This window comes from Saccopteryx leptura, chromosome 3, assembly GCF_036850995.1.
Source record: "Saccopteryx leptura isolate mSacLep1 chromosome 3, mSacLep1_pri_phased_curated, whole genome shotgun sequence".
Taxonomy (NCBI): Eukaryota; Metazoa; Chordata; class Mammalia; order Chiroptera; family Emballonuridae; genus Saccopteryx; species Saccopteryx leptura.
In genome coordinates this window covers 302470071-302493337 of record NC_089505.1, presented here as the reverse complement: position 1 = coordinate 302493337, position 23267 = coordinate 302470071, and the positions used below count along the sequence as shown (strand labels likewise).

The following is a 23267-nucleotide window of genomic DNA, read 5'->3' as shown; positions in this document are numbered from 1 at the left end:
AAGAGTCAACTAGTAAAGTGAAACTCATACAAACTATGTCCACCACAGAATAAAATTCACCTGTTTGTACTACAAAAGTTTTTGGTGAATAGTTAAAAGACCTTGTAGAGCTTATCTAAGCTAGGTCCCCTCAATGACAAAGCCAGTTTCCTCTCCATCTTTGTAACCTAGTTCTTCGCACAGTAAAAATAGCATATAGTAGGTATCTAATAAATGTTTGCTAAATTTTATTATATTTCACAGAATGCTGGCAGAATTCTGACTTCCAAATTATCACCTTTCTTAAATATAATTTATATTATAGTTTACCAATAATTTAAATGGAATGATTAGTCTTTACTAAGTATGCAAGAAATAGTGACAAATAACTAGAATGTGAGGGGAATGGTGAGGCTTAGAAAAGGATGAAGGAGGTAGAGAATATAGTCATTTTCTAGTTTTTAATAGCAAGTCATTACATTTAAATGTAAAGAAAAGTTAATAATCACTAAGGCATATGCAAGAGCTATTTGCAGATATCACTAGTACTCATCTCTTAACTTTTCTTATTCCATCCTATGTTATTGCCTCACCTTTCTGCAGACTTGTAAACATTAGCAAGGACACAGAAGCCCTTGTCATTGCAAACTGCTCTGCTCTACACTCAAAAGTTTGAAACTGGCATGTGTGCTGGGGACAGAGGTGAAGGAGGAGAGAATATGGGAGCGAAGCCCTTGGGATTAACTATAGCTCAAGTGTAGCCTTAAAATGCAGCTTAGAAAAGCAAAGAGGAAACTAAAGGCGAGAAGTTATACTAGCATTAGATAATATATATACCCTATTTCATCTCATCTAAGATGCACATTTTTTCCCTATACATTTTAATATTCCTGAATGGGGATACAAGTCTTTTAATTAATATTAACCGTGTGTTACAAGTTTAACTGCCAGAATCAATTTCCTTTCTTATATGGTACATAAAAAATTGCATATTAAGGGATCTTAATACTATCATTTGAAAAAATATAACTTAACCCGTTACTTCCCATACTTAGTTGAACAAAAACCCTTTTTCCCTCTTTTTAGAACCTAACACCGAGAAACCTATTACGGAAATAACATTCCAAGAAACTTACTTCACAAACAATGGCTTAAAGTGTTTGAGTCTCTATAACCTACTGTTTAAAATGACAGTTCAATTTGGAGAACACAGGAATGAATCTTCTAAAACAACTTCTTGGGCCCTGGCCGGGTGATTGAGTGGATGAAGCATCACCCGGCCTGCCAGAGGTTACAGGTTTGACCTTTGGTCAGGGCACATATGAGAGAAGGGATCAATGAATACACAACTGAATTGAACAAGTAAATGAAACAATGAATTGATACTTCTTTCTCTCTCCCTCCCCACTGCCTTCTTCTCTCGAAAATCAATGGGAGAAATGTTTTGAAAAATTAAAAATAATTTCTCAGCTCTCTAATCTCAAAGGTCAGTTTTTTCTTCTTTAAACAGACTATAAAAGGAAATGCTTACAGAGAAGTGAGGCTTTTAAAAATCTAGAACTCTGTGAACATTGTGCTACACTAACCTTCAAAAGCAGAATGACAAGAGGATAAGAAATGCAGAGGACTTAGGTACTTTAAAAGGATATCCTAAATTTAACACACGTGAGTTTTCTTTTTTCCCTCTCCATCACACAAAGAATCTGTGGGTTTGTAAAGGAGAGGAAGAGAAAAAGTCCTAAAAATTCTACTGGTAATCTAGTCTTCCTTCTTCAACTTAATCATCATGACAGCAAAGCTCTGGTTCCTGGGAAATGCCCTGAAAAGATTGAAATCTAGAAACAAGAATTTCTTGTACACTTTTGCCCTGTGCAGGTTTATGGAAATAAAATTTAGATTATTTAAGAACATCAGCAGAAGTTTCCTGTTTAAGAAATATAAAACAATGTCTAATGTCTATCTGGAATGAAAGATTATCAAAATAATATCCCAATCTATTACTAAACATGACATGTCCTGTAACTTTGTAATAAAAAGCATTAAGCCCTTCCTTCATATAAAATATATATTAAAATAGTTTCTCTACCTAAACTGAAAGAAGAGATATTACCTGGAATAATTCTGAAACGTCCTACCTTTTCTTTGCAGCTGGAAAGCATGCTAATAATGCTAAGACAAACTGATTGGACTGAGAGCGCTGGGGACCAGTCTTCTGTTAGAATGGATAAACAGATATGACCATTGCTATAAACATGAGGATGAACGGGAATATTTTCACCAGTAAACATGACCTAAGAAAGAATAAAATTCCATTAACACTTAAATATTCTCTATTACCAAAAAATAAAATTTTCTTCACAAAATCTAATATTTTTAAAACCAAATAAAAAACAAACAAAAATCAGTGCCAGGAACAAAATAAACAACTGCTTGTTTATTCTCATCAACTCAGTAAGTACTGGTTTCATTGTATGAATGCCCATGTCGTAGGGGAATAAAAACCCAATTATCTATTTTATATTATAGCTATTTTTCACAAATCCCCTATAAAAATTTCCAAATTACCATGTATTTTTAGGTTAGTGAAAGATAACTCTCCATTTATAAGAATAGTTTTCCAAACACTTCATGCTCTCTGCATATAGAAATCAAATACAATAAAATTCCAAACAGAAAGTATTCAGTATTGAGACAGTATGAGTTCTTGTCGTTAGGAACACTCCCTCCACCTGTAACAATACTATCACCTCCGGAGCTATATACAAGAGGAAATGGCTGCTATACAGTTCACGTCCTTTAAACTCGCATGTCCATCATGATGAGCAGAAATCATTACTTATTAATCGGCAAATGACTTTGTGCTTAAAGGAAAAAAAAAGGGTGGTTGAATGAGTCTTCCAATTACTTGTTTTTCTGCCTTTTCTTTTACTCAATTCTTTTAACAGTTTTTACTATGTCCATCTTGCTTCAGCACTGTATTGAAAGGTAATAAATTTATTATTTCCTTCCTTTGCCCTAATCATTCAACAAATACCCTAATAATAGTGTTTCTTATACTAATCTACCTAAGCATCAAAACAGGCAGGAGAATCAATTCATGTATCCTGAGGAATCTGTAGCATAGCCCAAAGTAGGTCAAAGAAAGTAGAAGTCTTACATTTAAGAATACTTACATACATTACTTCATAATTATTTATAAATATTTTGATGTAAAATTTAATTCACCAATACTTAACTGGATTTTTATTTATTTTCCTTTAACTGAATTAAAAAAAAATTATTGATTGATTTCCGAGAGAGGAAGGGAGAGAGACAGGAACATCGATCTAGTCCTGTATGTGCCCTGTCTGGGGATTGACTGGCAACCTTTGTCCTTTGGGATGATGCTCTAACGAACCAAACTATCTGGCTACTGCCTTTAACTGAATTTTATACTGCAGTAAGACATATCATTTTTATTCTGTTGTTTAGGATTAATTCCTAATTCCTGACCTAGCCTTTAAAAAAATTACCTGAAGATCTGACTAAAAACACAAATTCAAGGACCCCACTTTCAGAGATTCTGAATCAATAGATATAGTGCTTTTTTTAAAGTTCATCTGCCTATAAGTCCACAGTTCACAAGCAAGACAGTATCTTTCTCAGTCCTGCAAACTGCCTCACACTTAAGTAGTACAGGGGAATCTTAATAGAAGAAACTTTACCTTAAGTTGCAACAGAAACTGATGAAATATATATTGTTCTAGGCATACCCTTTCCCCCACTTTATAAAGAAAACAGAGTCAGTGAGGAATCTGTGGCCAGAGAAAGGCATGCCGCAATTTAACATAGGGCATATCATGAAAAATTAACATAAGTTAGGCTTTTGCTTTTTATTTTTAAATAACAATAAAACTGTATTACAACTTTACAAATACTTACATTTTAACAAAGCACTCTTTCACACAAGCAGGAATTTGCTAATATTTCAAATACACTATTAGTATATGGGACTCATTTCATAGGCTGGAGCTAATATAAAACAGCAAAAGAATTTTTTTTCTCAAAGGAATAACTTTACACATGTATTTTTTTTCCTTTAAATTCTGGCCACTCATCTTCCATTCACACTAAAGAGAGCTAAAATCAAGCTGAAAAATAAAAGTAAAGTCTCAAAATAAAAGATACTGGCCCTGGCCGGTTTGCTCAGTGGTAGAGCGTCGGCCTGGCGTGCAGGAGTCCCGGGTTCGATTCCCGACCAGGGCACACAGGAGAAGCACCCATCTGCTTCTCCACCCCTCCCCCTCTCCTTCCTCTCTCTCTCTCTCTCTTCCCCTCCCGCAGCAGAGGATCCATTGGAGCAAAGTTGGCCCAGGCGCTGGGGATGGCTCTGTGGCCTCTGCCTTAGGTGCTAGAGTGGCTCTGGTTGCAACAGAGCGATGCCCCGGATGGGCAGAGCATCGCCCCCTGGTGGGCATGCCAGGTGGATCCCGGTCAGGCACATGCAGGACTCTGTCTGACTGCCTCCTGGTTTCTGGCTTCGGAAAAATACAAAAAAATAAATAAAAGATACCAAGTTACGTTCCTCACCCAATTGCAGAAAACGCCCTGCAGGACTTTGGCACAGCTGTTAGAAGTATACCATTTATGTCGATTTTATCTATCAGTGCTAATGCTCTTTTCATCACTTTTTTTTTTCTTCTTTTTGTTTTTCTCTGAAGCTGGAAACGGGGAGAGACAGTCATACAGACTCCCGCATGCGCCCAACCGGGATCCACCCGGCATGCCCACCAGGGGCGATGCTCTGCCCCTCCGGGGCGTCGCTCTGCCGCGACCAGAGCCACTCTAGCGCCTGGGGCAGAGGCCAAGGAGCCATCCCCAGCGCCCGGGCCATCCTTGCTCCAATGGAGCCTTGGCTGTGGGAGGGGAAGAGAGAAACAGAGAGGAAGGAGGGGGCGGGGGTGGAGAAGCAAATGGGCGCCTCTCCCGTGTGCCCCGGCCGGGAATCGAACCCGGGTCCCCCGCACGCCAGGTCGACGCTCTACCGCTGAGCCAACCGGCCAGGGCCTCATCACTTTTTGCTAAAAAATATATATATACCTACTGCTCTGCAAAAGGAAAAGACTGTTTAAATGATCCTGCAGTTTCACAGTTTGAGTTTATCAATTTTTAAAATTAAACTTCATTTTTTATAAATATGAACTAGTTTATTACCACATGCATTTGATAGTGCCACAATGTGTTGTAGATATCTACAATGAGCATTACCAAATCTAACACAATATGCATCTGCTTTGGGGTACTCATTCTGCCAGAAAATGCCACTTGATCAGCAGGATATAGTTATTAAGAATGCAAGCAATGCCCAAGAGCTTATTCTCTGACCACAATTATTTTTTAAAGAGTATTTATTTTTCAGTAACATCTTTTTAAGAAATCAAGTAGAACAGTACCTTGAAAATGCCCCAAAATGAAGAACTGCCAAATTATCGCCTTTGGCAAAAAAGAATGAATGTACCAGCAACCATCAAGGAAAACAGACAGCCGTCCAAATACAAAGGCTGCCATGGCATGCTTTGTCTAGCTTTGAATAGCCAACTCACAGAATAAAAGGAAAGCAGTATTCTTGGAGAAATGACGATAAACTAAATCACTTGGCCTGGGAGGCAAGAAGTGTGCCCAAACCAAAAGGAAATCCAAAGAAGAAAAAGAAAAGAGATGAGTAGAAGATGACACCTACAGCAGCAACTGCACACTTAAAGTAGAGAAGACAGCCAGAAGCAACACGACAGCTTTGATGTCTAAGGGAACTGAAATAAAAAATCAGATCTCAATAACCCTGAAAAAAAGAAAAAAGAAGAAAAAATAGCAGGGGACAAGAGGCTTTATATAACATACTGCAGGCATGTGAAAACAAAACAGTCTAAAACTTTTAGTGACCATGAACACAGGAGAATGAACTAGTTGTACAAAGTACAAGTTAACTCCTAGCGGCTAACCTGCCAACCTGCTGGATACAGAATTCCAGAAGTTTGTCTAAATGTGAAAAGGCTGAGGCTACATAACAGAGATGATGAATTTCTGAAATTAAAAAAACAACAACTTTTCAACAGTTTATTCAAGTAAAAGGCTGGTAAGCAGTTTCCACAGACTATTTTCATGTAAACTTTGCTATTCAGATTCTCTCCATGTGATGGGAAAAGTAACCAAGGTTGAAGATCTTCAAGATCACTCGCTTAAACATCCTCGTTTACTTAATATGCAGTACAAGTCAAAGGAGAAAATGTACATTTCAATTATTTTACCAAAGCCAAGCAAGTTCTGAAAACCTGAAATGATTAAGCTACTTTCAGAGTCCAAAAAACTTTGTATTTGGAGTCCCAAGTAGCTGACAAAACTATCTAAAACAAATCTGACAAGACAACTGAATACAATGAATTAGAGACCAAAGAGAATAAGAATGTTGTCAATTAATAATTTTTAAAATAATTTATTCATATACAAACTAGTCATACAGATTGAGCAGTGAGCAACCAGAGACTGCACACATTCCTCATAGCATAAACAAAACTGACTAAAATGGAATTACAGATGTTTAAGAACAAGCTATTTGATGGAAATAAAAGTTACAATCTTAAAAGAGGATTTCAGATCTAATGCCTGGGAATCAGGTCTGAAGTTCTGTGTCTGCATTAAAAGCAGTCCTTAGATTTCTAAAAATTTCCAAACATCTCCCTATTAGTGAGGCTCATTTTCAAGAGCAGATGAGAAATTTCAAGAGCAGAAAGAAAGAACTGTGCTCAGGATCCCTATAATTTTGTTAACATCCAACCTGGATTTTAAGCAAGCCAATCTCTAGGTAACTTTTGGGTACTGATTGTACTGTCATAAAACTACTAAAATCTAAACTGAAAGCCACCAATAGTGATAAAATCAAGGATGGAGTTTAGCTGTTTCTAATATGATATTAATATAAGTATATATAAGATTTCCAAACATCAAGGTCAACCTCACAATACTGACGTCTTACTATAAAGCAGGCAAACTACTGTGTTCAGACTAGTGCTCTAGAAGTAATAAAAAAGTCAGACACCTAATCTGGTATCAGGCTAGGTCAAAAAACAGCATGTCTAGAACAAGCAGAACAAAACAGGCTGTAATTACAAAAGCAAATCCATAATATGGATACCAAGATTTCTCCAGGGACAATATGAGAGAATGCTTTTTATCCTGATGAAAATTTTAAGTAGATGACAATACTTAACATGTAACTATAAAACTGAACATAAAAGCAGAGACTTTATTGTAATAAATTAAGTCAGGTTCTAATTATGAATAATAGATGACATAGCTAGTCAAGTATAAATGGTAAATCTTTGAGAAAAGTGACTGGAGATTAGAATTTTAATTCAATTCTTCCCTTTTGATCATCTAATATGTATCAGTAGCATCAATATTAATAGTTTTCCCAGTCTTTCAGAATTACCTTGGCCATACAGCTATACATGTACTATAAAGATAAAATTTCTGGAGACACTGAAATTAAACTTGGGTACCCTTGGACCGGAACCATTCTCTCTCCTTTATGCCATGTTCTTCTACTAGCCTATCAGTGTTTTGTACCTTCCCTCCACTTTACCTCCAGGGCTTCAATGAATAGGGTTCACTGTCCGCTTTCTCTTTATCAGGTCCCAGGTGCTAGACAATAAAAATTGTTATTAAGACTTTGGAGCCCTGGCAGAATAGCTCCGTTGGTGAGCATCATCCAGAAGCACAGAGGTTGCCAGTTCCATCCCCAGTCAGGGCACATACAGGAACAGATCAATATTCCTGTCTCTCTTTCTCTCCCTTCTTCTCTAAAATCAATTAAAAAAAAAAAAAAGACACTGGAAAGCTAAGACAACATCCCATGAAAGAGCAGGGAGAACCAGACCACAAATAAAAGGATTAAAACACTCTGAAAAGAGGTTCTGGATTTCTGCACTGAGGGAATTTTGAGCAATAGAACAAAAACATCTATATGTTAAGGGGGCATGCATAGGAGGAGTAATAAGGGTGAGGGGGAATAGGGGCAGGGGGGAGAGGGGGAAAGGGAGGGAGGGAAGGGGAATAAAGGAATAATGGGATAAAGGGGAGAGGGAAGAAAGGGGAAGAGAATAAGGAGGGGGCATAATTACTCTTTTGCCCCAATGTTTCTAAAGCTATACAGTCAAGTATATTTTCAGCACTGATCTCAGCATCAGTATGATTTCAAAACTAAACAGTGTCTTCTTCCACCTAAAAATATTATTTCCCCTTCTACAAATATTTCTAAAATGCCTAAAATTTCAACAAAAATTAGTTGAAAACTTAAAAACAAGTATAACTGGGACACTTACAAAATAATAAGAGGACAGCCCTGGCAAATTCACTCAGTGGTAGAGCATCAGCCCGGCATGTGGATGTCCCAGGTTCGATTCCCGGTCAGGGCAGACAGCAGAAGTGACCATCTGCTTCTCCATCCCTCCCCCTCTCGCTTTTCTCTCTCTCTTTCCCTCTTCTCCTACAGCCATGACTCAACTGGATCAAGCTGGCCCCAGACGCTGAAGAAGGATCCATGGCCCCCTCAGGAGCTAAGAAGAGCTAGGTTGCTGAGCAACAGAGGAATACCCCAAATGGGCAGAGCATCGCCCCCTAGTGGTTTCATGGGTAGATCGCGGTAGGCCGCATGCAGGAGTCTGTCTCCGCCTCCGCTCCTCTCACTAAATAATACAAACAAACAAACAAACAAAAACCAAGATAATAAGAGGTGGGCTTCAGGTTTGTTTCATTCAAACAGGATGTTCTGATACAGAAAGGGCGTCTAAGACAGTGGATATTTGCAGGTGGGAAGAGCTGAGAATATGAGGGAGGAGGTAGAAAGGAAAAAAAGCAAAAAAGTAAAGATAAGCTTGAAGATTTCATAGTTTTGATGGAGACTGACCATACCTCCCAATATCTGAGATAAATTTCCAACTCCTTCACATGACTGTTTTGACAGGTCCCCAAATATCCTCTCATCTTTTCCTTTTGTTGTAGACCTCTATGGTATACACACAAAAAAACAACATGTGCTCACAAATCTTAGAAGAGGCCATGTCTGTTGGAGACTGCAAGCTGACAGGCTCCTTGCAGTTTAGATTTCTGGAAGACAGAGGTGTGGGGGACTAGCAGTAAGCTGACAGGGTCCTTGCTGCCCATCCCCCCACCTCACTTGCTTAAGTTGCTAAAGGTTAAGTAAGCTCTTCCCCACAATCTCTGACAGTTTGTTTAAATTGGTAAAGGTAGTAATTTACATGCCCTTCCCCACACCTCCATGTTAGCCATGCTGCTGGATTGTTTCTACTAGTCCTGTACCCCCTGTCCCTCAAAGAGACTGGAGGCAGTTTTCTTTTACCCTTTGTTTTGTAAAGTTAAGATGTTATACATGGTGGGGGGGTTTTGCATTGGGGAAAATTCTTGGGTTGCCTGGAAATGTGACTTTGTATCAGAGATCTCTTTGATTTGCAAATGACTTTGCCTTATGCTATAAAAATAAAGCTTTGGGGAGTGCAGGCGTTTTGGGTAGGCCACCAGCTACCATAAGACCCCCCGATTCCATAATTTTTCTTTGTGTTATTTTCTAATCCTCCACCATTCCCACACAAGACCTGCAAAATTACGAGTCTTGCTGGTTCACGACACACGTCCTCTCATGCCTTGCCCCAATTCTGACATAAACTCTTCTTGTTCCTTAAGTCACAGTGCAAATAGGTTTTTCTTTGCCCCTTCATTCTACTCTAAATTGGTCATTGCTTTCTCTTTTGCTCCCATGCATACTATCTTACTTTCAGTTGTACAGGCCAAAAATTGTGCAGTCTTCCTTCCTTAATATTCCACATTGATCCATCAGCAAATCTGTTGGCTCCATGTTTAAAATAGGTAAAAAATAAGGCCTCCGCTGATACCCTTCCTGGATTACTACAATAGCTTACCTGGTCTCCCTGCACTCCAGTCCCCCAACAGTCAATTTGCCACACAACAACCAGCTTGTACCTTTTACAATGGGCTATAAAGGTCCTATAAAACCTATGATGACTCCTCCTCCAGCCTAAATTCCCTCTGACCTATGTCCCACACTCCCCCTCTTGTTATTATACCACTTCCAGGGACCACTACCAGAGCACCAGATCAGGGCCACTGCATTTATTGTCTTCACCTCCTCTTCCCCCACCTCTTTCACACAGCTCATTCACGTACTTCAGAGCTCTGCTCCAAGTCACCTGTTCAGTGACATCTTACCCAATCACTCTTTCCAAAGCAACAACACCCTCATTTCCTCTTTTCTACTTTTCCCCATCATTTTCCATACTGTATGTATTTTACTTATTGTTTATTGTCCATCTCTTTCTATAAGAATGCAAACTACACATACGATTATTATTATTATTTTTCTTTTTGCAGTTTTGTTCACCACTGAATTACCAATATCTAGTATAGGGTCTATCCTATGTTATGCACTTGATAAATACTTACAAAATGAATGAATAAATATCTACATATACAAATACTGAACAGATTATAAGGCAGAACTAATGCTTTTTAATTTTTATACTCTCCCCATCTCTAAAGTACAGAGAAGAGCATTTGGCACACAATTCATACTCAATACACATTAGAGTAACAAACCACTGTATCCTAGCATAGAAAAGTTACACAAAAAATTTTATTCTCTGTATAGCTGATCATAAACACACATTAATAGAAACCAGTAATGAAAAGGTATTGTATCTTGGCTCCCATATTAATTGAAAAAGTTTTTTGTTGTTATTGTTCGTTTAAAGCAAATCACTGGGCCAAACACCATATTTTAGATAGGTTAACTTTTTCACTATAAAATAAAATAATGTGAGAAATTATAACTAATAGGGAAAAAACATAGCAAACTGTAAAGTTTCTGTATATTCCTATAGATCTCAGAGATACAAAAGTAATACTTTCACAATAAGATGGGTCTATTCTAGGGATATTTCCCCAAATTCTGCTCTTGTAAATAGTGGTAAATTTAGTGCTGCTCATTGCACATGAGAGTGAAAGACCATCTAACTATGCCAGTGCTGCCAGGTCTCACCAAAACAGTCTCTGCTGAACAGACAATCTCGCCACCCCAGAGAAGAGAAGTGGACCTCTGCAAAGTTTGTTACTGCAAAAATCTTGAAATCTATACACATCAAGCATTTATTGTTAGACCCATGCTAATGACATTATAACCATAGATGATGTGATTAAAAATGATTTTAAAGTATTGCTGGACTCAGAGTAGTTCTGTGTCATGTTCTCAATCATGGATAATAGAATATGCAACTCTTATGAAATGGGAAAGACTATAAAATAAATTCATGTTAAGAAAGGAATTCTTGCCTGACCAGGCAGTGGTTCAGTGGATAGAGTATTGGAATGGGATGCAGAGGATCGAGGTTCGAAACTCTGAGGTCACTGACTTGAGTGAGGGCTCACCAGCTTGAGCGCAGGGTTACTGGCTTGAGCGCGGAATCATAGACATGACTCCACAGTCCCTGGCTTGAGCCCAAAGGTCACTGGCTTGAAGCCCAAGGTCACTGGCTGGAGCAAGGGGTCACGCGCTCTGCTGTAGCCCCCTTGTCAAGGCACATATGAGAAAGCAATCAATGAACAACTAAGGTGCTGCAATGAAGAATTGATGCTTCTCATCTCCCCCTCTCTTCCTGTCTGTCTGTCCCTACTCTCCCCCTCTCTCTCACTGTCTCTGTCATTAAAAAAAAAAAAAAAAAAAGAATTCACCTGACCAGGTACTGGCGCAGTGGATAAAGTGTCTACCTGGGATGCCGAGGACCCAGGTTTGAAACCTGGAGATTGCTGGCTTGAGCATGGGTTCATCCAGCTTAAGCTCAGATCACAGGTATCACCACATGGTCACTGGCTCAGCTGGAGACTCCAGTCAAGGCAGTATGAAAAAGCAATCGATGAACAACTCAAGTGTTGCAACTAAGAGTTGATGCTCCTCATCTCCCTCCCTTCCTGTCTCTCACACTAAAAAAACAAAAACAAAGGAATCCTCACATTCCAAAAGACAGTGAACATGTGCTCTAGAGCTTTCAAAGGTATTATTCTATATATAGCCTTGCTATTCCAGAGATAACATTACTAAATGGAAAACAGGCATTTTTCCCTAAGCTGGTACTCACTCACTGGCAGTGTAAGAGAGAATTAACTTGGGTTTAAGTCATACCTGTCCTACTAGCTAGTTTTTAAATCATGAACAACATACTTTACTTCCACAAACTTCAATTTCTTCACTTATAAAATGAGTATGAACCCATTTCCCACTAACCTGTTCATTAAGAACTGTTATAAAATAAAATCAGGATAGATGTTATATTGTTAAGTATGATATAAATATTTCTATATAATAGAATGCATGGAGGTAATGTGTGGCTGAAATTATTAAATTCAGACTTGATCATGAAGGGACCTCAGTGCTAAGCTAAAGAGTTTTAGGCCTGTGATGGCCAGGCGGTGGCACAGTGGATAGAGCGCTGGACTAGGGTAGGAGGCAGAGGAACCAGGTTTGAAACCCTGAGGTCACAGGCTTGAGCACAGGCTCACCAGCTTGAGCACAGGCTCACCATCTTGAGCACAGGGTTGCTGGCTTGAGCGATACGATCCCATGGTCACTGGCTTGAGCAAGATGTCACTTGCTCTGCTGTAGCCCCCCAGTCAAGGCACATATAAGAAAACAATCAATGAACAACTAAGGTACCACATGAAGAATTGATGCTTCTCACCTCCTCTCCCTTCCTGCCTGTCTGTCCCTGTCTCTCTCTGTCACAAAAAAAAAAAAAAAAAGAAAGTTTTTAGGGCTAGATAGGAAATAATGAATCATTAGAAGTTTTACTGAGGAAGGTGGGGATGGTGATTCTGTGTACATGTGTAGAAACCGATGAGGTAATTGCAACTTCAAAGAAATCCAATGGCACTGTGGAAGGATGGCTGGGGGTGAAAAGAACTAGGCTATTTTGTAATAGTCCAAATGAAATACTACAGCACTGATGGTAAGGTCAAAGCAAAGTGACTGCAAAACTATCTGAAAAACTGTGTTTAAGAGTGAGGGGTCCGGCCTGTGGTGGCGCAGTGCGTAAAGCATCAACCTGGAATGCTGAGGTCACCAGTTTGAAACCCTGGGCATGCCTGGTCAAGGCACATATGAGAATTGATGCTTCCTGCTCCCCCCTCCCTTCTCTCACTCTCTCTCATCTCTAAAAGAAATTTTAAAGAAGAGAGAGGGAAAGAGAAGAATTTTAACACGAAAAGATAGGTGGACAGTAACCCAAAAAAAACCCATTTCCCCTTATTTTGTAATTGGGAAAGATTGAGTTTAGATGTGTTAAACTTGAGATATCTAGAGTTATTCAAGTAGAGATGTCCAAAAAGGGTGTGAAATTAAAATTCAGAAAGAAGAGGCTGTACACAGAGCTGTAGATCTGGGAGTGAGCTGCTTAAGTTGGCTGAAGACGTTAGAGAACAGTGAGAAAGTAAGGAAGGGATAATTGAAGAACATGAAAAACTCCAAAATCAGAAGGTGGGTACAAGTACAACCAGAGAGGATAATAAAATAAAACGAGGTAAGATAGAATTTATTACAAATGCCCATACTTATAGAAATATTACCCAATAAATTCAATTAAAATATATTAAAGATGAAATTCTAATGATGCTTAAGTTTGATATATGATTTAGAAATAAAGATTAGAGAATAATTTTGACCTAGTTTCATGTTTACAGAAACTACTTTCCTCTAATGAAAAATGTGTGAGCTCCCACAGTATGCCTCTATTAACTCCCTAGTCAAAAGCTTCCATGTTAGTTTGTCCTATTCTTCCTTCATATACCCAAGACCCTGTTACCTTCAAGCATTAATAGTCAGAAATGATGCTGATAAACCAAAAGGCAACAATAGAAAGTAAAGATCATTTTCTAGAGAGAAGGAAGACATTTGCTTTTAGACTATAATTATAGACTATATTTTAGACTATAATTATAGTCTAATTTTATTAGATTGTTAGACTATGGTATATTCTATTTAAAGTGGCAATGAGATATTATTTTCCTTAAAAATAGCATGTTTTAAGCACTCTAAAAGTTCAATTTCAGGTACTTGGGAAATTTCATCATCCAGAACACCTCATTACCTAGCAACACTAGAAAGAGTTGGCACTATGTCTTATCATTTTGCCCCTACAAGTAACTCATTTACCCTTACACCAAGCCAGAAATCTGAGTCATATTAGAGTCTCCCTTTCTCTAACCTCCAATGATTAATCATTCACCACAGTTAAAATAGCTCTCAAAAATATTCCTTCACCACCATTCTCCCTTATCCAAGTATTAAGTCATTAACTGACAGTGCCTCAGATTATAATGATCAGATTCGGGGCTAGTCTAGATGTTTAACATCTTGTAATATGTTCTGTCCTTGCAGTATATTTAAAAGCTGCAAAGACAGCAAGTCAATACAAAATCAAAGAAGTACACTAGCCTCTTTACAATGTTGTTCTATCATCTTAAATAGTTATTCCAGAATTCTAAATTCTCCTACAATCCATGGGCCTGAAATAGATTTCCATCCCTTTTTACTAACATCTATGGATAAGACAGTCTTATGTTCTTAGAAGCAGAAAAGCAGAAAAGTCCTAATTTCAATAATGTAAAATGCTCATAAAATCCTAATTATACTACAGTAAAAGACTAAGTCTATTTACCCAATTATAATTAATTTCTTTATAAGTTTTTACTTAGTCAAAAATCACTAATTTAGCATTTTGCTATAATCTAAAAATACAATGAAATTTTAAAAAGCAAGGCAGTTACCTGAGGAGAGTCAAAAGGATATCGACTACTAAACTTAAATAGAAGTTGAAATTTTTCCCCTTCATATAATGTACCTGGTGCACCTTCCATGTCTACAATCCACCTAGAATAGAAAAAAAAACACCAAAAATTTTAGATAAAAGGGGCTGGGGTGAGGAGAAGAGGGAACACCAAGAACTTCCTCTATGCCAGGCACAGGGATAGGTTCATTCCTGTGAAATAGCATACTTCATCTTCCCCAAAATGATAAAAGTAGGCATTTACACTCCTGACCCTATTCACATCTTTGCTACAAGAGTTAAATAACTAGATCAAATGCAGACAGCTACAAAAAGAAAGAGCCAAATTCTAAGCCAGCTTTGAAAAAAACAAATAATGAATGAATGAAAGAAGGAAAAAAAACAAAGCAAAAGCAAAAGCAAAAACAAAATAAAAACCCAACTCAGGGTGCTGACACCAAAGCCTGTGCTTTTCCTACTCAATTTTTGTTAGCTTATTTTTCAAGAAATTTCTACAATGACTAAAAAGATTTTATAAATAACATCAAACTAATCAACTGCAAATCTGATATCAATTATTTTATAAGCAATGAGGGAAGTAGGTATCAGCAATGACTACAGAGAACTGCAGTGGTCAGACCAACTTTCTCATCAGTATTCTAGAGAAGATGAAATAGAAAAAAAGAAAGCTAAACTGACACTGGTGCACTTACTCTGATGGGTATCCAAAACTCTATATGGCTTTTCCTTTGTCTCCCATTATGTTTCAAATGTTTAATGAAACCCAGAATAGATTTCTATGATATCTATGCAAGCTTACTTTGTTTCCATATATAAAAACCATGAATATAAAACTGAGGTATAATTAGGAACTCATTCTTATGACTTTGGTCCACTTTGCTTCTAAATGCTGCCCCACCATCTCTGCCATCATAATTTGTTTCTCACTCCTCATCCCTCCATTTTTTAAAGGAAAAGAACAAGATGCAGTGTACAGAATATACTTGTATCTCATCTTATCCATTTAACTATTTTAAGATCTGATATTTATTAAGACTATTTTTATATCCTAGATGATGGGCCAAAGATAATAAAACCTTTGTGATTCATTTACAGTATGTTATTTTAAAAGAAAAATTGTTGCCTGACCAAAATCTTTAAATGATAGTTTTTTAAAATGTGTGTGTGTGTGTGTGTATATATATATATATATATATTCCCATTGACTTGAGAGAGAGAAAAAGAGAGGCCTCAACTCATTTCACTTAGTTGTTCCATTTAATTGTGTACTCACTGATTACTTCTCCTACATGCCCTGACTGGGGGTTGAACTTGCCACCTCTGGTGTACTGGGTTGATGCTTTACAGAATGAGCTACCTGGCCAGAGCTAAATACAGGTTTATTCGAAGATAATGCTGTTTTCAAAAGAAACATTAACAGCCCTGGCTGGGTAGCTCAATTGGTTAGAGCATCATCTCGATACGCAAAGGTTGTGGATTCCATACCCAGTGAGGGCACATACAGGAAGATTGATGTTTCTGTCTCTGTTTCTCTTGCCCATTCTCTCTCTCTAAAATCAATAAACTAAAAAAAAAAAACACAAAAAAAGCAATCAACCAAATAAAATGGGAGAATACATTTGTAAACAGCTCCAACAAAAGGTTAATATCCAAATATATAAAGAACTCAGACAGCTCAACAACAAAAGAACAAACAATCCAATTTAAATATGGGCAGAGGACCTGCCCAAACACTTTTCTAAGACATGTGGATGGCTACAGATATATGAAAATATGCTCAACTTCACTAGTTATAAGGAAAATGCAAATCAAAACCACAATGAGCCTGACCGGTGGTGGTGCAGTGGATATAGAACTGATCTGGGATGCTGAGGTTCCAGGTTTGAAACCTGGAGGTTGCTTGCTTGAGCCCAAAGGTTGCTGGCTCGGCTTGAGCCCCACCCACCCATACCACCCCGTCAAGGAACATATGAGAAGCAATCAATGAACAACTAAAGTGATGCAACTACAAGTTGATGTCTCTCATCTCTCTCTCTCTCAAAAACAAAACAAAACCCCACAATGATGTGCCGCCTCACACCTGTTAGAATGGCTATTATCAATAAAACAAGACATAACAAGTGCTGGAGAGGATGTAGAGAAAAAGGAATCCTTGTACATTCTGGTAGGAATGTAAGTCAGAGCAGCATCTATGGAAAACAGTATGGAAGTTCCTCAAAAAATTAAGAATAGAGCTACCATATGACTCAGTAAGCCCTCTTCTACCCAAAATATTTGTAAAAACATATGTACCCCTATGTTCACTGCAGTATTATTCACAGGCGCCAACACATGGAAACAACCTAAGTGTCCTTAGAACTGATGATTGGGTAAAGAAGATGTTGTACAGCCTGACCAGGCGGTGGCGCAGTGAACAGAGCATCTGACTGGGATGCGGAAGGACCCAGGTTTGAGACCCCAGGGTCGCCAGCTTGAGCGGGCTCATCTGGTTTGAGCAAAAAGCTCACTAGCATGGACCCAAGTTCACTGGCTCAAACGGGGGGTTACTCAGTCTGCTGAAGGCCCGCGGTCATGGCACATATGAGAAAGCAATCAATGAACAACTACGATGTTGCAATGAAAAACTGATGATTGATGCTTCTCATCTCTCTCCGTTCCTGTGTGTCTGTCTATATCTATCCCTCTATCTGACTCTCTCTCTGTCCCTGTAAAAAAATAAAAATTAAAAAAAAAAAAATTAATTACAATATATTAAAAAAAAATAGAAATTTAAAAAAAGATGTACATATTTACAATGGAATATTACTCAGCCACTATAAAACATGAAATACTGCATTTGTGAGAACATGGATGGATCTTGAGAACATCAAACTAAGTGAAATAAGTCAGATAGAAAATGACAAGAACCATATGATTTCCCTCATATGTGGGATAGAAAATAAAAAGCAACAGAAAAACAAACTCAAAGACACAGACAACAGCATGGTGGTAACCAGAGGGGGAGGGGGAAGGGTGGGTGGGGTGAGAATGAAGAGGGTAAAGGGGGTCAAACATCTGGTGACAGAAGGAGACTAGACTTGGGTGGTGACCATACAATGGACTATACAGACAATGTATTATAAAAGTTGTATACCTGAAAATGTATATGCTATTAACCAATGTTACAAAATTAAATTTTAAAGAAAGGTGATGCTGTTTTGGGAGTTGTACTTTGTGGTATACTACTTGAATATTTGTGAAAATGTAAAACGTTCCTTTAATATTTGTTGTGAGGTTCCCTTCCACCACCAAAAAATTTGTAAAGGGTGAAAGAAAGCAAGAGATTAATACCAATTTCCTCGAGAACTATAAAGCTTGCTGTTACAGGATAGTCTGAGGCAGGTTACAAAGGGATAGAGGAAAAGATAAAAAGAGTAAAAGGGTCACTTGTTTATATCAATAAAGAACAAATGCCAAACACACCAAACGTGTGCTCTATTTTCAATTTTTTTTTTATTTATTCTCTTCCAAGGAGAGGGAAAGACAGAGAGAGGGAGAGGGAGAGAGAGAGAGAGAGAGAGAGAGAGAGAGAGAGAGAGGAGAGACAGAGAGAGAGAAGGGGGGGGAGGAGCTGGAAGCATCAACTCCCATATGTGCCTTGACCAGGCAAGCCCAGGGTTTCGAATCGGCGACCTCAGCATTTCCAGGTCGACGCTTTATCCACTGCGCCACCACAGGTCAGGCCTCCATTTTCAAATTTTGACATTAATGAAAGATAAGAGCTATGAAAACACATGGGAGAACCTTAAATGCATATCACTAAGTGAAAGAAGACAGTCTGAAAAACCAATATACTGTACAATTCCAACTATATGACATTCTGGAAAAGGCAACTATAGAAACAGCAAAAAGAATACTGGTTCCAAGGGGCTGGGAGGGATGGGGAGGAGGAGGGGTGGGGATGGGGGTGGAAGAGGGGGTGGAAGGATGAATGAGGTAAATTGAGAATTTTTAAGGCAGTGAAAATACTCTGTGTGATACCACAGTGATATACATGTCATTATATATTAGGCCAAATCCACAGAAAGTTCAACACCAAGAGTGAATCCGAATATACAGACTTTCTAGTGTGTCATTATAGATGCATCACTTGTAACAAACATACCACTCTGTTCAGGGCTGGTGAAAATGGGGAAGGCTGTGCATGTGTGGGAGCAGAAGGTTTCTAGGAAATCTCTGTAACTTCTGTTCAATTTTGCAGTGAACTTAAAAATGCTCAATCAAGAACCCAGCAATGTTTAAAGAAATTGTTGGGAAGCTAGAAATTTTGTATTACATTTTCAGACATCAATATATCCATCCAAACATCAACATTTTGATTCTCCATATTCTTGTTCTCAAAGCTTGACCCCGGTCTTAATGACGCAAATATCAAAGTGAAAAATAATCAAAATTGTTTCCCCTGAAGGATGCGTATGTCACCCCCATTGTGTGAATTTTGGTCACTTCAGCTCTCTGGACATAGAGTATCATGAAATGTTTGAATTTACCTAACTGTCCTACAAGTTGGTCTATACTAAACTTATCTTGTTGGCTCCTATCCCATTTATGTTTCTGTAGAATTTTTTCAAGGAGAGGGATAATTATTTTCAATTTCCCCTTATTTCATAACATTTATCCTTATCTAACATTAAATCAAAGGAATGGTAAGAATAGACCATATTAATGGTTGTGAGATCTTAGATACTCTTGAACGCATTTCAAAGTAATTAAAGTGCTCATTTTTAAGAGAGGAAGCGTATCTCTCTATATTCTTGGTATCACATCAGGGAGGAGACTTCTGCTGCACTCCCAAGGAAGGTGCTGAATCCGAGTTCTGTTTCCACTCCTAAGGAAGGAGCTGAAGACTTCTGTGTTCCTCCCACCCTTCACTCTTTTCATGCATGGAATAAGGTCTGTTAACTACATTTACCTCCTAGTGGAAGACAATGTGATAAAATATGAAAATAATTCTGTATTTTTAAAAAGTGAGTACATATTCACATATTACATTGATAATAAACATGTAAGTACTTTAAAATTAAATACTTACTGTGTAATTGAATTTTGAACACTCTTTTCATTTAAAGTCATCCCAGGAGGTGGATCATTTTGCAAAGCCAACAGTTCTTTCTGCAGTCGTTTCTAGAAAAGAATATCAACAATTTGTACTTTTTAAAAAAAAAAAAAAATTATATCCTTCTAGTTAAGACTCAAAACCTTGATTAAATTTCTTCCAAATGCTCATATCTTCTTCTTTACAAACACATTACAATCTTTTACATATCTTATAAACAGCTTTCTATCCTATATCAAATTTTTAGCCTAACTGGTGGTGGCACAGTGGATAGAGCATCATCAGAACACTGAGATCCCTGGTTTGAAACCCTGAGGTCACCAGCTTGAGTGCGGGCTTGTGCACTGGACTGCAGGGTTATCAACATGATCCCAAAGTCCCTGGCTTGAGCCCGAGTCCAGGGAAATAGAGGAACAATCAATGAACAATTAAAATGAACAACCACCAGTTGATGCTTCTCATCTCTCTCCTTCCTCTTTCTCTCCCTTCCTGTCTCTCTTCCCCTCTCTCAAATCAATAAAATTTTTTAAAAAATGTCAACTGCCTATTCTGTAATTCACAACCTCTTGTTAAAATATTCCTAAATATATTTGTAAAAATTGATGCTGTAAACAGTCAGATTTAATGACAGGTGCACTGGGCACATGCCCTAGGCCCTGACTTCTAAAGGGCCCACAAAACCCCAACTTTAGCCTTTATTCTAATGATATCAAGTTTGATTTCATATGTGCAATTTTTAACACTAATAGTACATGTTTTTTTTTTCTTTTGTATTTTTCCGAAGCTGGAAACGGGGAGAGACAGTCAGACAGACTCCCGCATGCGCCTGACCGGGATCCACCCGACACGCCCACCAGGGGGTGACGCTCTGCCCACCAGAGGGCGATGCTCTGCCCCTCCGGGGCGTCGCTCTGTTGCAACCAGAGCCACTCTAGCGCCTGGAGCAGAGGCCAAGGAGCCATCCCCAGCGCCCGGGCCATCTTTGCTCCAATGGAGCCTCACTGCGGGAGGGGAAGAGAGAGACAGAGAGGAAGGAGAGGGGGAGGGGTGAAGCAGATAGGCGCTTCTCCTGTGTGCCCTGGCCGGGAATCAAACCCGGGACCCCTTGCACACCAGGCCAACGCTCTACCACTGAGCCAACCGGCCAGGGCAGTACATGTTGTTTTTTTATTTAAAAATATGGTTAACATGTATTTTTATTTTCTGTCTCTCTCTCTTTTGTAAGGTAAGCCCAATATTTTCTTCTGCACTCGGGGCCTCAACCAACCTTAATCCGCCTCTAGCTACAAAGTGGTTATGAAAAGCAGCCAGCTGCCTACAAAACTTCATAGCTACTCCTGAGTTTTAGTAGTTCTTCCTCTACTGCTTTTCAATTATAAATACTATAGTTCTCCATAATCCTTTAAGAACCATAATCCTTAAGAATACCTGACCAGGGATTGAACTAGCAACCTTTGTGAATCCGGGTGATGCTCTAACCCAGTGGTTCTCAAACTCTTTGAAGTCGGGGCACTTTAAGAACATACCATTTCAGACAGACAAGCATTCCAGAGGATATACAGTAATCTGTCATGCAAAAGTCTTGGGAGTTTTAATGTATAATTTACAGCCCATATTTTGGTTTTCTTTTTTTTAAATTTAATTTACTGTGTTTACATAGATTCTAGTGTTGCCCCCCACCCCTGTATTCCCCTCAACAAATCCCTTACCCCCCTTCCCAATAGCTCCCTCTCCCGTCCCTTCAGGTTTCTGTTCCTCAGTTCACATTGTTCCTTGGATTCCTCAAATGAGTGAGGTCATATGCTATTTTTCTTTCTCTGCCTGGCTTATTTCACTTAACATAATAGTTTCCAGGTCCATCCATGTTGTTGCAAAAGGTAATATTTCCTTCTTTTTCATGGCCCCATAGTATTCCACCGTATATATGTACCACTGCTTTTTAATCCACTCGTCCACTGACAGACACTTGAGCTGTTTCCAGATCTTCACTATTATGAACAATGCTGCCATAAACATGGGGGTGCATTTCTTTTTTTTGAACTAGTGAATAATTTGGTTTTCTTAAATAACGATGATCACCAGCATGTAATTTAATCTTTCAACAGCAGAATGCAACTTATCAGGGCCCAAAATATGTAAACTTATTTTTCCTCATACTAGAGTTTTCAAAATGGCTATGTATCTTGCGTTCTTGTTTGTACAGCTTTTATTGTTCAACTCTTCTGTTATTATCATTAGTGGACATTAACTTTTAGTACAAAACAAATAGAAAACACAAGCTCTTAATTTATGGGGTTATTATTTTTAATTGATTTTAGAGAGAGAGGGAAACAAAGAGACATACAGAAACACTGATCAGTTTCTGTATGTGCCCTGACCAGGGATTGAACTACAACCTTTGTGAATCCGGGTGATGCTCTAACCCAGTGGTTCTCAAACTCTTTGAAGTTGGGGCACTTTTAAAATCCTACAATTAATTGTAGGCACACTATATACCAATTTCTGAGAAATGTTATAATAATTAAGTCAAATATTATATAAAGAAATATAAAGTCCAAGCGTGCTTTCATGGTAATTAAACGAAATAAATACGACAAAATTAAATTTATTCTGACATTAAAATACATTTTTATGTTACATTTTTTGAGTTATGCTTTTTAGAATTTGTAAAAAAGAGTTAAAAATTAAAAAATGACAAAAAAGTTATCTTTTTATATATATAGATACATTCTTAATAAGATTTAGTAAATTCGGCAGGTCCCAGCGTGAATGTGTTGAGTTTTTTCATTCTTCTGTTTATGAGAAACATGAGCCTGATGTGTCCTAGCCATTTCTTCAATGTTTGGGCATATATTTGAAAGGCAAACTCTCATTTCCTTGTCAATACATTGAAGAACTCCTCTCTTTTTACTCTTAATGGTGTTGAGGGTAGAAAATCCTAATTCATATAAATAGGATGTTGAAAACTGTAGTAAAATGTTCAAACCTTTTTAGATATTGCCATATATTCTTCTGTTATAGAAATCTAAAGGCTTCCAGAGACAATGCCTTAGTTTAATCAATCCAAAACCCCCACCATACATATCATCTTAACTTTACACCAAACAAAGGATAGAAGAAACTTGCTTCCAGTCTTTCCAGGGAACATGGGGGGTATTGTAAACAATCCAGCACCACAGCTTAACAGCCTTTTGCAACCTAATTAGGCAAGTGAGGTGGGGGGTGGGGCAGACTGTCTGTTTACAGTCAATTCCCCACACCTCTGTTCCCCAAAAATCTAAATTCCAAAA

The 23267-nt window shown here is 38.2% G+C and overlaps 1 protein-coding gene across 1 annotated transcript in view; it reads right to left on the bottom strand.

The window, feature by feature from the left end:
* UBE2W (ubiquitin conjugating enzyme E2 W) overlaps nt 1-23267 on the bottom strand; it is a 58883-nt gene that overhangs the window by 18583 nt on the left and 17033 nt on the right. Inside the window, 3 exon segments of the mRNA XM_066378868.1 lie at nt 2115-2270; nt 14863-14965; nt 19954-20045. Coding sequence (XP_066234965.1) covers nt 2115-2270; nt 14863-14965; nt 19954-20045 — 351 coding nt within the window.